The sequence below is a fragment of the Tachysurus fulvidraco genome, chromosome 24 (assembly GCF_022655615.1).
Source record: "Tachysurus fulvidraco isolate hzauxx_2018 chromosome 24, HZAU_PFXX_2.0, whole genome shotgun sequence".
NCBI lineage: Eukaryota > Metazoa > Chordata > Actinopteri > Siluriformes > Bagridae > Tachysurus > Tachysurus fulvidraco.
This window is the reverse complement of record NC_062541.1, coordinates 5,881,170-5,897,047: the sequence shown is the minus strand read 5'-3', so window position 1 is coordinate 5,897,047 and position 15,878 is coordinate 5,881,170. Positions and strand designations below refer to the sequence as shown.

General features: G+C 39.3%; 1 protein-coding gene across 1 annotated transcript; it reads right to left on the bottom strand.

The window, feature by feature from the left end:
- Positions 1-399: 399 nt before the first annotated feature.
- slc39a4 (solute carrier family 39 member 4) lies at positions 400-15,202 on the bottom strand. Its single transcript, XM_027175519.2, has 12 exons — positions 14,635-15,202; positions 12,177-12,437; positions 11,291-11,513; positions 10,333-10,505; positions 9,038-9,212; positions 8,131-8,303; positions 6,748-6,918; positions 6,135-6,230; positions 5,211-5,265; positions 4,917-5,069; positions 2,804-2,991; positions 400-2,070 (listed from the first exon to the last, which is right to left on the bottom strand). The coding sequence occupies exons 1-12, from the start codon at positions 14,827-14,829 to the stop codon at positions 1,942-1,944; spliced, it is 1,992 nt and encodes a 663-aa protein (XP_027031320.1). The 5' UTR covers positions 14,830-15,202; the 3' UTR covers positions 400-1,941.
- Between the last annotated feature and the right edge of the window lie 676 nt (positions 15,203-15,878).

Below are 15,878 nucleotides of genomic sequence, written 5' to 3'. Positions count from 1 at the left end.
TCTGGAGCTAAAGAATGAAAAGGAAACAGCAGCAGTTTTCGACCTGGAAGCAAAATTGACCTTTAAACCTTCTTAGCTTGGCTTTGATTAGACGGATCATGGTTTATCTGTACAGAATCACCTAACAGGCAAAATTCTTCTACAAAAGATCTTCCACTAAAGTGTAGTGAGTAAAGCATTTCTCGATTAAAAACTGATTTTATGTCATGCTTCATCTGAGTTTCCCACCTTAGTTGTTTGTGAAGGTGAGCATACTGTACACGTTGGACTCAAGTCCCAGGAGTGAGGACATATATATCTATATATATTCTGACATTTAACAACCTACTGTAGAACTAGCTTCCTTGAGTTTTTAACTCAAAGCCCCACCAATGTGATAAAGAATAAGTAACAAAGAAAAATGTTTAATTCCATTTGTATTTATTTGCAGTCGGCTTAAAAAGCACGTTTCGTACAGTATATACACTTAGTGAATAAAAAAAAAGGGGCAGTGTTGCCTTGTTTACTGTTGTGTAATATCGAGCTGCTAAACTTATCTGTTTGGTCATAAATTGATAACAGAACAAAAAACAACCATAACATTACTATCGATCGTTATACATTTGGAATATCATTAATATACTTCTGAAGAAAAATATAAAAATGCAATGTACAAACGTCAGCAACTACAATCCACATCTACCTTTTATTTCTGGCCATTATATGTTTTTATGAATTTTTAGGAGGAAGTTCTGCATTTTAACGTATGTATATGGCCAAATGTTAGTGCACACCTGATCATCACATCCACACGTGGTTCTTCCTGACACGGTGTGCCACACTTGTCTAGAATGTGTGTGTATGCTGTAAAATTACAATTTCCCTTCACTGGAAAGGAGGAGTGAGTTCCATTAAGTCATAATTTGAGAAGAATGGAGTGATGAGCTTGAGTGTCCAGCTCAGAGCTCTGACTCTGACTCAACCCCAGTGACCACCTTTTGGATGAAATGGAACACTCCAGACCTCCTGCTGAATGAGCACAAAGCCCCAGAGCAATGGTCCAACATCTAGTGGAAATGACTAGGTAAATAGAGTGGAGGTTATGGACTAGGACTAGATATGGAATTGGATGTTCAACAAGTACATACACTGAACTGTGGCCACCAAAAATATTTCAGCCAAAATGGCTGAACAAAAAAAAGGTTTTACACACACACACACACACACACACACACACACACACACACACACACACACACACACACACACACACACACACACACACACATATATAAGGGCCCGTATTCATAAAGACTGTATGATCTGAGAGAGCTCCCAATTTAGCTTAAACATTTCTAACTAGGAATCTTATCTTCAGAGTGATTCAGGACCAAACTCAGAGCAACTCTGAACAAGGAAAAATATAAAAATGTTAGTCAGGAGGCGGGGCTTAACTAGGTGTTACTAGGTACTAGGTTACTAGGTGACGTTCTTTGGAAGACTGTGATTATATATGGCGTTTCTGCGCTGTGTCAAAGATGTGATCTCTAATATGATTAGTCACACAAAGAATCCCTACACCATCTAATCTGTATCATCTTATTAACTCACTGTCATTATTACATATTGTATACAACACGTTTATCCTCCCTCTTCACATTTTGGACATTTTCTCCTCTGCTAAAGAAACTCTTGGTCCTCTTAAACGTCCTCCTCACCACTCCTAACACCTTTTGACCTTATGAGCTGTTTTAAGGGTTAAGATGCTTTATGAAGAACTTTAATCTTTACTACGATCTTCTCCTTAATTTTAAGGGCAAACGCCAACATTTCAAAGTATTTTCTTAGAATTACATCACTAGGAGAACCTCTTTCCTATAAGAATCTTTATGAATACGGGCCCTGGACTAGAAGCAAGACATAAATTAACCTGACTATCAGGGGTTAAAAAAAAAAAGTTCTCTAGATGCCTATCTTGTCCTCGTAAAAAGAGAGCAGCAGTAAGATTCCCCAGCCAGAAAGCAACCCCAGATTCTGCAGCAGAAATGTCATCCATGGCTTCTTGCTGTCCACGTGAATCATGGTGGGAAGCTGCGGATGAGAAGAAACAGAGATGCAGCAGTGCTTTAGTGAGTGTCTGGTTTACCTAGTAACCGTCTTTGGTTTTCACGGTTGTACATTAATAGAATGACTGGTGTTATACTGACAGGATGATGGATTACTGAAGATTGTACTTACTCTGCTTGCTTATGTAAGATGCTCTATTTTTAACACCATGAATATGGTGCATTATGTTTGAGGCCCAACATATCATACATCATACCACATATTTGGGTCAAAGAAAAAAGGAGGGTTTAAAATAGAGAGGAAAATGCCATAGGTTTTTTTTTTTTTTTTTGTAAAACATGCCACAGAAATGAGTGCTGCTATGTAACTTTTTATTATTGGAACATTGGGTGTGTTATAGTACTTTTAGCGTAGTGTATTTGCTAATCGTGCATTTTTTTTACTCTCTACAATGTTTTTTTATTGAGAATGAATTAGATCATTAAACATTTATGTGTTCGTTTGTTAGAAATTCCAAAAAAAATATAAAAATACATTCACGTCCTGTATACATGTGAAAACTGTATAAAACCGCCACTTATTTATCCCTTTTGTTTTTAAAAGAAATAATTTCATGGTTATTTAATAGCATGTTTGAGTGTCTTTTGTTTAAGAGAAGTTCAATCAACTCCTATTAATTGTTTTCCGTTGTATAATATCGAATCGAGGGCGTGTAAACTTTTCCCTCTCCTGTAGAGACGTCGTATGCCGTACGTACCATATCGGCGAGCCCTACGTAGAGGAAGAGGCCTGCCGTGACCGCTGCTATCCACTCTTTGGCTGCAGAGTCGGTGGAGATCGAGAGAGCGGTGTAGAGACCGATAAAGGAGGTCAGAGCGCTGCCTACGTTTAACAGCAGAGCTTTCTTCACCGACACACCGCAGTGCAGCAGCACAGCAAAATCACCTGCACGCAGCAGCAAAAACAGTAAGACGTTAAGACCGACTGAACTTTTCAATTCATTCTTTTATCCTGTTTACTTTTTTTATTGGCAGGTAAAATAGCTTCGCTTTCAGCTCACGCAGAGGATGTGTACTTTTATTCCTTACAATTTCGTTTAGACTTTCCGAGTACTTAAAAAGTAGTTAATGAGATCACAACTATTTTTACCTTTTGCCCTGCTGTTAACTTTAGTATATTCTCAGCATTTCTGCTTCATTTAACTTCCAAATGAATCTTTTCAGAACATACAAACTATAGTAGAAAAAGTTCAAGATTAATATTAGACTTAGATTTAAATGTGTTTGTATTTATCCCTAATGAACAAGACTGAGGCGACTGTGGTGAGGAAAAACTCTGTTAGATAGAAGAGGAAGAAACCTTGAGAGGAACCGGACTCAAAAGTGAACCTCAACCTCATGTGGGTGACACTACAGTATATAGTGTGATTATAAACTGTTATAAACACCGTGTTATTATGAATAATGTCCTTTCTACAATTATATACAGTCTGACAATTGTGTATTCATCAGGACGTTGTTGTCCTCAATGAGAACCTTTGTGGTCAGCATCTTGTCACCGAAGGTCCGAAATCCTCATGAAGTGGAATCTAACTGGAGGAATCTAATGCAAGGAGTCTCCAGTAACAGAGGTAATGTTTAGGTCTTCAGGACAGCATACTTTAAGGTTAATAGGTAACATGACGAGCTTTTTGTCATCGTAGCAACTTCACGAGAGGAAAAAACAGGACGGCTGGTGAAGGAACGAGTGATTACAGCAGCTGTGGTGTAAACTCTTGGGTTGTGCTGCTACTGGGAAATTGCTTTTGCTCTGTTTCATCACACTGCCTGGTTGATTAATTTTCCTTAACAGCTTGCCACTTAAATGTTTTTTATTTCTCCTTGCTTAACGGAATGTGAGCTGATAAAAACTCAGTTGGAAACACCTTGTGATGTATGATGTAGATGCGTTTTGATCAGTATGATAAATAAAGTCAGAAGAAACGGTGCACTAAGCCCATCAGCAGCACGGCGAAGTAGACTTTTTAATCAGGTTATATTTGGACACAAGCGTATACTTCCACTTAACTCATAACGTTCTGTACTTTTCCCCACCCGTTTATTCCTCGTGGCAGCTCGTCTTCTAAGGTTTGGCTAAATATGAAAAGCAGTAGGACGCGCACTAGCGTCGTTTTTAAATGAGAGACATCCTGGGACCCACAGTGTGTGCAGCGTTGGAAAACCAAATTGAAAACAGAAATGAGGAAAAGATTGAATCGCTGTGTATCGGGCACAGCTTGATATTTTTCAATTTGTATGGAAAAGAGTAACTGACCTTCTAATTAAAATCTCGGTCGTGGTGTGTTGTGGTCACGAGCGGTATACGTTACACAGCCGATAATGTTTGTTTAGCAAGCACGGATGTTTCAGATGTTTAGTGTGTTCCTGCTGATGACGTTAATGCGGTGCCGTCATAAAGAAATAACATGTAGAAGACGCAGGAGCCTTAACTCCATCAAAGGTGCTCATTTCTATATTGTATGCCAAGTTACAAAGAATTTGGAAGAATTCATTTAAATTCAGTGTTATCTTTATTTTTCTAACGCTTTTAGAGCAGCTTTATAGGAATACGGGAAAACGCAAAGACTGGAATATGATATATTAGAGTCTAAATTAGCAAATACTTTTTTTTACAATAAAAGGTATTTACACATCAGATGCACGACACTTCCATTCAATTCCAATGAGCTCATCATGCTGTTCAACATCAGCCAGATATGGGACTCCCTGCTTTAACCCTTGCATATATATATATATATATATATATATATATATATATATATATATATATATATATATATAAAATATATGAGGACCGGAAACTCCTCTCACCTAGCTCATGTGGAAGTTCATGGCATAGCACAGCCAGAGATGTAGCCAATCCCGAGCGCCAGGAGACTGAAAAGGCGGCGCCGATGGCCAGACCGTCTGCGAAGTTATGAATGCTGTCGCCGATTGTAATCATATACGGAAGCAGGCGTTGCTCTAAACGGGAGAAGAAGGAAAAAGTGAGGCATGTGCTGGGATCTATAAAGCCCTACTTGTTACTACTGGCTAACATGTAATTATGTGTGTGATCAGCAGAGTCCAGGTGACTCAGGATGACTCAGCATGATGGAGCTTCACCTCTTGAACGAGGGGTTTCTTCTGCTTCTGGGAAGGACTTTTTTTCTCCATCTACCTGCGAAGCAAAGAAAAAGAAAAGAAAAGCCACATGTCTTACTAAGACAAGACAGTTATTCACTCGGCAGGTTCACTGCCAGAGGAAAAGGTCCTGAACCTGAGGAGCGTAATTACTGAAGAAAAGGACACTCTGTGACTGAGTCACGGCACAATGGGCTAAAACATTCAGTCTCCTTTGGGACGATAATGGACACACACACACACGCACGCACACACGCACGCACGCACGCACACACACACACACACACACACACACACACACACACACACACACACACACACACACACACACACACAGATTTATATTGTGAAGGTTTCTTTAAAAATATGTTGATGTAAATTTCATAAATGGAGTCTCTCTCTCTCTCTCTCTCTCTCTCTCTCTCTCTCTCTCTCACTCTCTCTCTCTGTCTGTCTCTCACTTACACCTTGTAACTCTACAGTCCAGTTTGTGAAGCTGCAGGTGGCGGTCCATGTGCTATTCCACTGCACTGGATCCATCTAGTTTATAGTTTCTCAATTATATTGCAGTTTAAAATCTTGTATCTGGAGACAGATCAGTCAGTAAGTCATTAAAAATAAAAGCTCTGCTGTCAGCTAATAAAATGTAAAATTACCTTTATTTCAGTGCAGGTTATTACTATATTACTATCCTTTCAGTGGGACTCCTTTAATTATGAATTTAGAATTTATTTGATATTTCTGATTAGTGAACATTTTCAGCAGTCCCGCTTGTGTTCTCTGTCCTTTGGGATTCCACAAATTCCAGTCCGTCCCCTTCTCTCGTTTCGTCTCGCTCCGGGCCAAACTTTCCCAGGCTCGTATTTCCTCTTAATGAAGCCGTGCGGAGTGAATGTCATGTCTTACCAGGTCTGCTTGGGAGGTGGAGAGTTTGCTCTTTTGCTCCTTCTGGTACATCTGCAGCACTTTGCCGTGGTCGCAGTGGTGCGGCTCGACGTCCTCCTGAACAAACACAGAGACGCAGAGCTGGTCAGGAAAAGGGTTGTGGTGTTATTATGATGGTGGAATGGAGCAAGATCGCTCCGCTTCGGCCGGGATGTCGGGTCAAGCTCCACGTCTTAGGATTTAACTTAACTAAGAAACGTTCTGAAAGGACGACTTGAATCAAGAAATCTGCAAACCCGGTGTAATCTGATTTATGTGACGGCATGAACACACTGAATCAAATTCGATTCCAATTTGAGTGTAGAAGTGTAATCCGATACATAAATAACGTGTCCCCTCAGTGTGTACAGTCAGATCAGCTACTTGTTCGATGTAATTTCTCACCACATACCGGGAACTTCTTACAGCAACAGACAGCTTGGCAGCATATACAGTATTTCACCTCCTCACCCTTTGTAGGATTTATTCAGCTGCACATGAACCTCAGCACTTGCTAGTGTTGCATTTATAAACCTGTTCCGCATTTAAAAGGATTCTTCTCAGCCGTTTTTTTGTGTAATAGAGCCAAACTTACAGCATGGTGATGGTGAGGAGAGTGTTTGTCTTTGTAAGTGAAGATTGAGAACATGGTCTCCATCAGGTAGAAGTAATAGATCCCTCCCAAAAGAACCAGCAGTTTGAAGATGTATGTAGAGTCATGTGCGGTTTCACTTGCTCCATCGCTGTGCACATGTAAGCCCAAGAACTACACACACACACACACACACACACACACACACACACACACACACACACAGACAAAAAACATAACATCAAATCATAACCCTGACGATGCAATTACATCTAACCAAAACTTTGTATTTCCCCCAGTTTCCCCCAAAAGCCCTGAAAAGCAATTTCGGCCTTCCGTTCAATTAGACGCTGCTCCTTTTTCCTGCCATAATCCTGTTATTTCTCACTCATGCTGTTGACATCGTGTGACAGGTTGCCTGTTATGTACTTATGACAAGCATCAGGACGGATGAAGTTGCGGAGGCGTTATTGCCGGGAGAGGCAGACCCGAGGGAAATAAGAGGCAGGAAATCTCATACAGGCCCGGTGAGCGATTCTCCTGCAGTAAAATGGACGAGAGTGTTCAGGCTGAGCTCTGAGTTGGGAAGCAGTTCAGCAACAGTCGTGTGGAGCTGCGATGTTTTTTGTCTCGCCCACAAGAACGCATTAACGTTAAGACAGAGCGTGTGTTTGTGTGGGACGGAGCGAGCTGGTGCTTTAGAGCTAAAGCGCTAATGAATTAATCGGGTACAGATTTAAACCCCACACGTCCGGCATGTTTGTTCCCTCTGTCTCTGACTGGGTCTGATCATTTCTGCGTATGCTTACGTAGTGTGGTAGGGAAAAAAATCTAAATGATATGACATGTAAGAGATTTCTGGATGAACTTATTGTTCTCAATAGCTATGCTGAGGAAACTCAAACTGTCACACGTATGCATAATTATGCATATTAATAATGCAACGTGGCTGAGGTAAATCACACCGTTAGTGACAAATCCATATATTTGCATATCATTCGTATAAATCGCATATTCATTATGGCATGTGTGCAAAAGGCATGAGTCATTTTGCTGATTTGAATAAGGCACAATCCTGCGAGTGAATCGGCTTGTTATCGAGGGGTAAACAATACTTCATACCTTGCAAATAGCAGCACACTTAAATATCTCTAAAAAATGATGATTTCGTTAACATCCAGCTATCTATATTTACCACCGGACTCCGTGTACTTTATCGGGTGTTTAACAGCAGTTTTGACACAGAAATTATTCTAGAAACGCAACCTAGAAATGTAATGCGATGTGTCTGCTGTCTCAGCTCCACATATCAGTACAGTTATGTTAAATAAACGTCACACACACACTAAAACTGTACAAATGAATAAATTCCTCTGGCTCTCTCACCGTGGGAAGGAGGTGGAGCAGCGCGTCACCCGTCAGCGAGCCCACGGCGAGACTGATGCAGAACTGAATGCACAGTTGGAACAGGCTGCTGCAGGTCGTACACAGCAGCACCACGATCCCGAACATGGCCGTCAGACAGATCAGCGTGTTGGCCAGGGTAGCGTACACGTATCCTGCAGAGAGGAAGCGGCTCAGCTTTGAGTTCTGTAAATATTTCGGATGAAGTTACTGATAGAAACACAGTCGATGGTTGACATGCTGGGGGACGTCATAGCCTAGTGGTCAAAATGTTGGACTACAGAACAGGAAGGTTGTGAGTTCGAATAACGGGTCTATCGTTCTGCCGCTCCTGGGCCCCTGATCAAAGCCCTTAACCCTCAATTACTCAGCTATATAAATAAGATAAATGTAAGTCGCCAGATGTTGTAGATGTAAATGCTCAAGAGAACCTCTTAAGTTTTATTTTTATTTATAACTCCATTTACTTTGAAACTTGCATGACGTGATCTCTGCTTCTCTTAATTCTACTTCCGGATCATCAGCACAATTGGTTACAGAAGTGAAGCTCGAGAATCTTTACGAAATCCGAAACCAGGAATTTCTAGATGAAAGACTTTGTACAGATTCAACACTAAGGACACTGTAAGGAAGAGAATGGATCTCTAAAGGGATTAAAAGCATGATGTGCTGGTGTTTTGCTGTCGTAAGGGGAACAAAACTCTTTAGGAAGTGATGTTTTAGGAAAAGAGTTAAAGCAGTTGCAGGATTTTTCTGCTCTTCTGAAACACAATAAGAGCATCAGCAAATACCAGGTTGGATTAATGGATCAAATTTATGGATTAGCCTGATTCAGATCTTATCGTGCTTCCCTTGTTTGGTGTTTATCTCCGAAAGGCTGGAGACTTACGCTCTGTGGTGCTGAGGGAGTCGGACACCGGGGTCGGGGCGGGTTTGGTCTCAGTACAGGATTTATTAAGGAGCTGCTGGATCAGAGCTGGGCTCAGACGAGCGAACTGATCTCTGTCCAGTCCGGAGCTGTTCATCTGGTAGATCATCAGCAACTCCTTGGCACTGAAACAGCCCTGAACGCACAGCAAAAACAATACGCTTAGAAGATTCTTTATTACTTCAATTTCCAGAAGCACATTCAGTATGTTCAAAATAAACTAAAGTAAATAAACGAATACTTAATAAGGATCGTTATCGTCACGTCTTGTGTACTTTATAAAGATTCGACAAAGTACGGATGATAAAATCTCATTCATAAAAATGACAAAAATATGAAATACACAATAAAATAAAAGCACCCAGATTTAAAAGCAGCCAGAGAGCCAATGTTCTCAGTTACACTGTAAAACACGTTTAGGAGTGGCGTAAGAAGAAAAAGTGCAATGAACAACCGTTTATACGCTAGGATTAAATATTTAAAAGTAAATAAGCATATAAATCTGATATTAAAGTAAATGAGAAAAATATTAGTGCAAAATGGATGAGCGTTTTCTCCATGATGCGATTCCATAAGACGATAATCACACAGGGCGAGATTGCTACTCCGTAAACATGATGCCACTGAGTGCTGTTTACACACGCTGCAAATAACAGATTCCCAAAATTAGATGCGACATTATGCAGATTTTTAAGTACTCATCACAGACTGGCTGGAAGATTGCATGTGTCTTTATCTAATGCGCTTAAACTGTGATTACTGAAGACAGATGAAATTGAGTCTTCAGATGAATCGCTATAATCTCGCAACACGTGTCTCGATATCCGTCCGCGCTGATCGGCCGCTGTCACGCCGTGTCACAACCTGGAGCGTGATATCGTGCTCTGCCAGATGACTGGCCCCCTCGTCGCCACTAAATTATGATTTCTTTGCCCTCGACAGAATACACTTCATTTATATTTCTGTCATGTAGATGAATTTCCCATGTGCCCCCAAGTAGCCAATGGCACACGTTCTGAAAGCACTTTATCATCGCCCACTTATGCTTGATCTGTACGCAGCTGGACGACTGCTCTTATAATAGCTACGTTTAGAATTTGGAGCAGCCAAATTAAAGCAGCTTGATCAGTGTGGCACGTTTTGCCAAGGCTTCAGCTGGCCGTGTAATGACCGACGCTGACGTGCCAAGACTAAGAGGCGACGTCGATGGAGCTGAACGACCCTGGACGTAATTACTCCAGTGGCTCAGTAATTACCGTGTCCCAGCTGTTGTTGGAGGCCCGAGGCACATCGCGACTCTGCCCGAGGCCCTCTTCATCATGTTGGATGAGTCTCATGTCTTCATTATGGGTCTCGTGGCTGTGGTCATGCTCAACGTCATTAGCCTTTTTCTCTCCCAGGTTCAGAGCTTTCATCAACCTGTCGAGGTCTGTAAAGAAATATTGTTTTAAGAGAAACGCATGAGCTCATTACACAGTGGATATTAAATTTTTTTGTGATAGACTGAAATATCAGAGAAATTCCAATTCTGGGGCACTAACATGATTCGATGTTGCAAAATTGGCAGCTGAAAAGTTTCCAGATCACCCGAAGGCTTCTAAAACCTCTCGAAATCCCGGTCGATGTGCAGACCGGCATATAATTATTGCTCCGTAGATGATATCATATTATATATTAAATGATATTATTACATTAATAAGTATAAAATACTACAAATATAAAAAAAAAAATCCTATTCTTAAAACCATAAAAAAAAGAAATAATCACAATTAACCCATTCATACTGTACCAATGTGTAACTATTAAACATTAATAATATTAAAATGCTAAATAATATATTACGTAATGCTATATTAATATTAAATGTTTTTAATATATTAAACTAGATCATATGTGTGCAATTATACTGTAAATATTGACATACTATTTTTTTGTAAGTAATGTCTGATAATAAGTATTATATTATATTATTACTGTATAGTTTCATAGTTCAGCATTAATAATGACATGATATTCAGATATTCATTCGTGCATTTCCTTTTTTAACAGCGTAACATTTACAGAATTTTCAACAGTACAAAAAGTTTTTGTGAAAATCAGAATGAGGCCACTATGATGACGACGTTAGAACAACAAAGACAGATTGTGATCTGCGCCGCTCGTGATAATGACACGCTGTTTTGAGGTTATTTAGCATTATTGAAGAGGACAAACCTTGAAGAGTGATGCGGTCTGGGCCGTAGTGGGTGAATACGTAATCCAGGAAGAAGTCCTCAGGAGGAAGGCTGTGAGAGGTGATGCAGTCTCCCAGTAAGACGTGGTAGAGTAGGACACCGAACACAGTATAGAGGTCAGTGTGATGGTCAGTGTGATGATGGTCTCCATCAGGCAGAGTCACTTCGCTCTCGTTCAGGATGTCAGCCAGAGTGAGGCAGTGCTGCAAACGGGAGAATCGTTTGACCAAGAGTGCTCGGTGTCAATCATTTATCAGAACCTGTTTTGGGACGTTCATATGTACATAAATCTTCGGAGTGGACAAATTATACGTCTGATGTATCCGAGTCTGACTTACATCTTAATTATCTCTCTATACTATATGTTTAGCTATAAGGTGGATGGACTTTTCCTTGCTTGGTTTCGTTTTATACCTGTGTGTTCCTTATTCTGAAAAGATCGTTTGTCATCCTGTCACGCTAATTACCCCACGTAGCCAACCGGACCATGCTGCAGCTGATGTGTGTAGTGCAGCAGGTTGTGAGATTCAGAAGTGTGCAGTTGTGACACATTACCTTGTAACACATTCAGTTTAAACCCTATAAACCTTTATGTATTGCGAAAGTCAATAAGAGTTGAATGTCTTTTACTGGTTATTGAACCTCTAGCTAGTCTCTCTGAATGAGCCACAAACATTGCGCAGGAAATGACCTCATCATCTATTATCAAGAGACTCTTAGTTTCACAGCAATTTGTCTCATTTTTTATTTATTTATTTTTTTTTCAACTTGTATTTGCAAGGGAAATCAAAATGTTACGTTCACTTTCAGGTTGGGTGAATTGCATGAAATGTATGACCCGTATATATTTACCCCCTCATATTTACCTCATGATGTTCAGGCATATAATGCTCTTGGATATCATGTAAGAGCTCCTCCAGGCTGTGTTCACTGTGGTCCAACAGCATGTGGATGAAGTGCCTGGTCTCCTGCTCCCAGCGTCCCTCTCTGATGGCTGTGCAGGTGTTTGAAGGGGAGCTGAGCAGCAGCGAGCATCCAGCAGCCAACCTGAAGAAGCCGTCCACCTGCACACCACTGGAGCTGGAGTAGTTACTCACCAGCTGCCCTACACTGTCCTCTGACAGACACTGCGCACACACACACACACACACACACACACACACACACACACACACACACACACACACACACACACACACACACATACACACACACATACACACACACACACACACACACACACACACACACACACACACACACACACACACACACACAGAATGACTAAATTACCCAGGAGTTCAATTACAGTCTGCATTGTAATGTTTTGTTGCTTTTCTAAAAGCCACATAGTCTCAAAAACACAAAGCACTTCACTGTAATATTTTATGATGACCAGAGTGGAATCCCTCAAGTGTCGGGGCTTGGATTAAAAAAACAGTGTTTTATATTCACACACACACACACACACACACACACACACACACACACACACACACACACACACACACACACACACACACACACACACACACACACAAACACACACACACCTGCACATGTTTTTTACATTATACTAATAGAGAAAACATGAACACAATGTTGTAACACATACTGTATGGAATTATCTGTTGTACAAGAAAAGTGTTTGGAAAAGTTAAGTTTAATTATATTTTAGTGTTTCTGATCGAGCTGCAAAACGTCATGTTAAATGTAATGACTGTCATAGCAACTTTTATCAATAATAATAATAATAATAATAATAATAATAATAATAATAATAATAATAATAATAATAATAATAATGTGTATACATGCTTGGATCACTTAATGCTCATAAATCTGAAACAATGATTTCATGGGAAACTTGTTCCTGAAACAAACATCAGTAAAGACACAATCTGAGAAATTTACAGAAACAAACATTATATTGAAAAGTTTTACATGATTTGTTATAATAAAGCCACAAAATTTACAAACCCATCTGATCGTGCACAACTTTCTAATGGTTTTGTTTTTTAAATAATGTCTCACTATTTCCTCAAAAATACACTTTAATATTCACCATTACTCCTGAAACACAGTGAAAAACATTAGAGGACGTTTGGACAAACTCCAGTGAAGACAAGAAAAACAGATGAACTTGTTTTAGTGTCAAAAACCAAACTTTTTGAGAAAAGTAAAGATTTGACAAAAGAAAGCTAAATGAAAATATTTGTAATTACAGTTTTCCCTTTTAGCTCAGATTACTGAACTACTGAATCTACTACATATTTGATATTTAATTTTACTCAATGAATCTTAAAATTCCTAAAATAAATCCCAAACTTTTTCGCAAACCAACTTTGTCAATTTTTTTAAAGAGTTTTTTTTATTTCATACTGAACTTTATTTTTTTAATTTGCCTTCAGCCTTATTTGTATCTATACTTTTTTTAAAGCATTTTGATTTATTAAAATATGATTAATTTGGTTTTACTCTATTAGCCTTTATTATGATTTATTATCAGCCTATTAAACCTTTTCTCAAACCAACTTTGTCATTTATTTTTACATTTATAATGAATACTATTTTTATTTTAATTTGCCTTCAGCCTTATTTGTATCTATACTTTTTTAAATAATTTTGATTTATTAAAAAAAACATGAATGCATTTGATTTGTTTTACTCTTTATTAGTTTTTATTATGATTTATTATTAGCCTATTTTTCTCAAAACAACTTTGTCATTTTTTTTATTTATACTGAACTTTTTTTTTTACTTTGCCTTCACCATTATTTGTATCTATACTTTTTTTAAAGCATTTTGATTTATTAATTTACAAATAAATTTGACTTCTTTTACTCTATTAGCCTTTATTATGACTTATCATTAGCCCATATATTAACTTTGTCATGACATATGAATTGTTATACATCAAATCTTTAGCAATATTACCTTTTTTTAAATCAATAGCAAAATTTAAAAACAAAAGAAAGACTTTATTAGCCTTTAGCTTGAGATGTTGAATGTTTAAAGTACTGAGTGAACTCTCAACCTGTTTCAGTATCTTAGTATTAGTTTATTTCTATTCAGTTTGAAGTCCTTAATAGTTTTGTTTTTTATATTTATTTCTTTATTTATTTTAAACCCAGTGTTGAAATTGTACGTGTGTGTGTTTGTGTGTTTGAATGAAACCCTCTGTGTGTTTATTGTGTGTTTATAAATGTGTAAAAGTCCTGGTTGAGGTAAAGTGTAGCACACGGTACTGTACCTCACCGGGTGTGTGTTTGGACCTCGACCCCTTAAAGTGCGCTGAGGCATGAAGCGAAAAAAGAGCCGTACCTTTCCACACGACACGCCGCTACACTGCACACGTTTCTCCACAAGCTTCAATAAGGAGCGAAGCGCGGAGTCCCTCAGGTTCTGTTCCCCAGGAGACAGCAGGCGAAGCACCTTGGTGTAAACGTCCTCCGGAGCGGCGCGTGAAACCCCGAGCAAACCGAGACAACATAACAACACAACCTTTACGCTTGGCATGACTGCTCACTTTGCTGTTGTTTTGATGTTTGTTGTTTGTTTGTTTGTTTGTTTGTTTAACGCTTTCTCAGGTGTTAGACAAGGGGCTGCAGGTGGCTGCAGGTGGCTGCAGGTGACAGAGGCACTAAACGCTGCTTGAGTTTGGACTCAGTGCGTTTACAGGTGAAGGCTTCTCAGGTACAGGCTTCTCGTGCGCGTTCAACTCACACCTGATTGGTCCCCTGATGCCTCGCGCTTCACAACGTCTTATAAAAGAACTTTCTCTGGTTAAAATGACATCACAAACCCACAGGATCTCTCAGCTGGGTCACAGAGACATGATAGTGGAGTTAGAATAAAGTTTTCATGGGAATAAATCTCTGTGTAACTCTAAATAGTACATTTATACATTACTTAACATCACACACACACACACACACACACACACACACACACACACACACACACACACACACACACACACACACACAATACCATTAAATGAATACCTTAGTATAGTGTGTGTGTGTGTGTGTGTGTGTGTGTGTGTGTGTGTGTGTGTGTGTGTGTCATGTTAAGTAATGTATGAATGTAGTATTTAGAGTTAAACATAGTACATTTATACATTACTTCACATCACACACACACACACACACACACACACACACACACACACACACACACACACACACACACACACACACACACACACACACACACAAGACCATTAAAGGAATACCTTAGTATAGTGTGTGTGTGTGTGTGTGTGTGTGTGTGTGTGTGTGTGTGTGTGTGTCATGTTAAGTAATGTATGAATGTAGTATTTAGAGTTAAACATAGTACATTTATACATTACTTCACATCACACACACACACACACACACACACACACACACACACACACACACACACACACACACACACACACACACACACACACACACACACACACACACACACCATTAAAGGAATATCCCCTTTTTTCTGTATTTGTAGTATATTGGTGATTTCACTGTGATGCTGATTCCCAGTCTAGAGAAACAACAACAATAAAAATTGTTGGTCCAAAA

Bases quoted from the DNA above. Each gene is read 5' to 3' on its own strand.
- slc39a4 (XM_027175519.2), bottom strand. From the start codon at position 14,829: ATGCCAAGCGTAAAGGTTGTGTTGTTATGTTGTCTCGGTTTGCTCGGG. The intron at 6,231-6,747 runs GTAAGTTTGGCT...GTGTTTGTTCAG, and splicing joins CTCCTCACCATCACCATGCT to GAGGACGTCGAGCCGCACCA. The intron at 2,071-2,803 runs GTACGTACGGCA...TCTCATCCGCAG, and splicing joins ACGTAGGGCTCGCCGATATG to CTTCCCACCATGATTCACGT.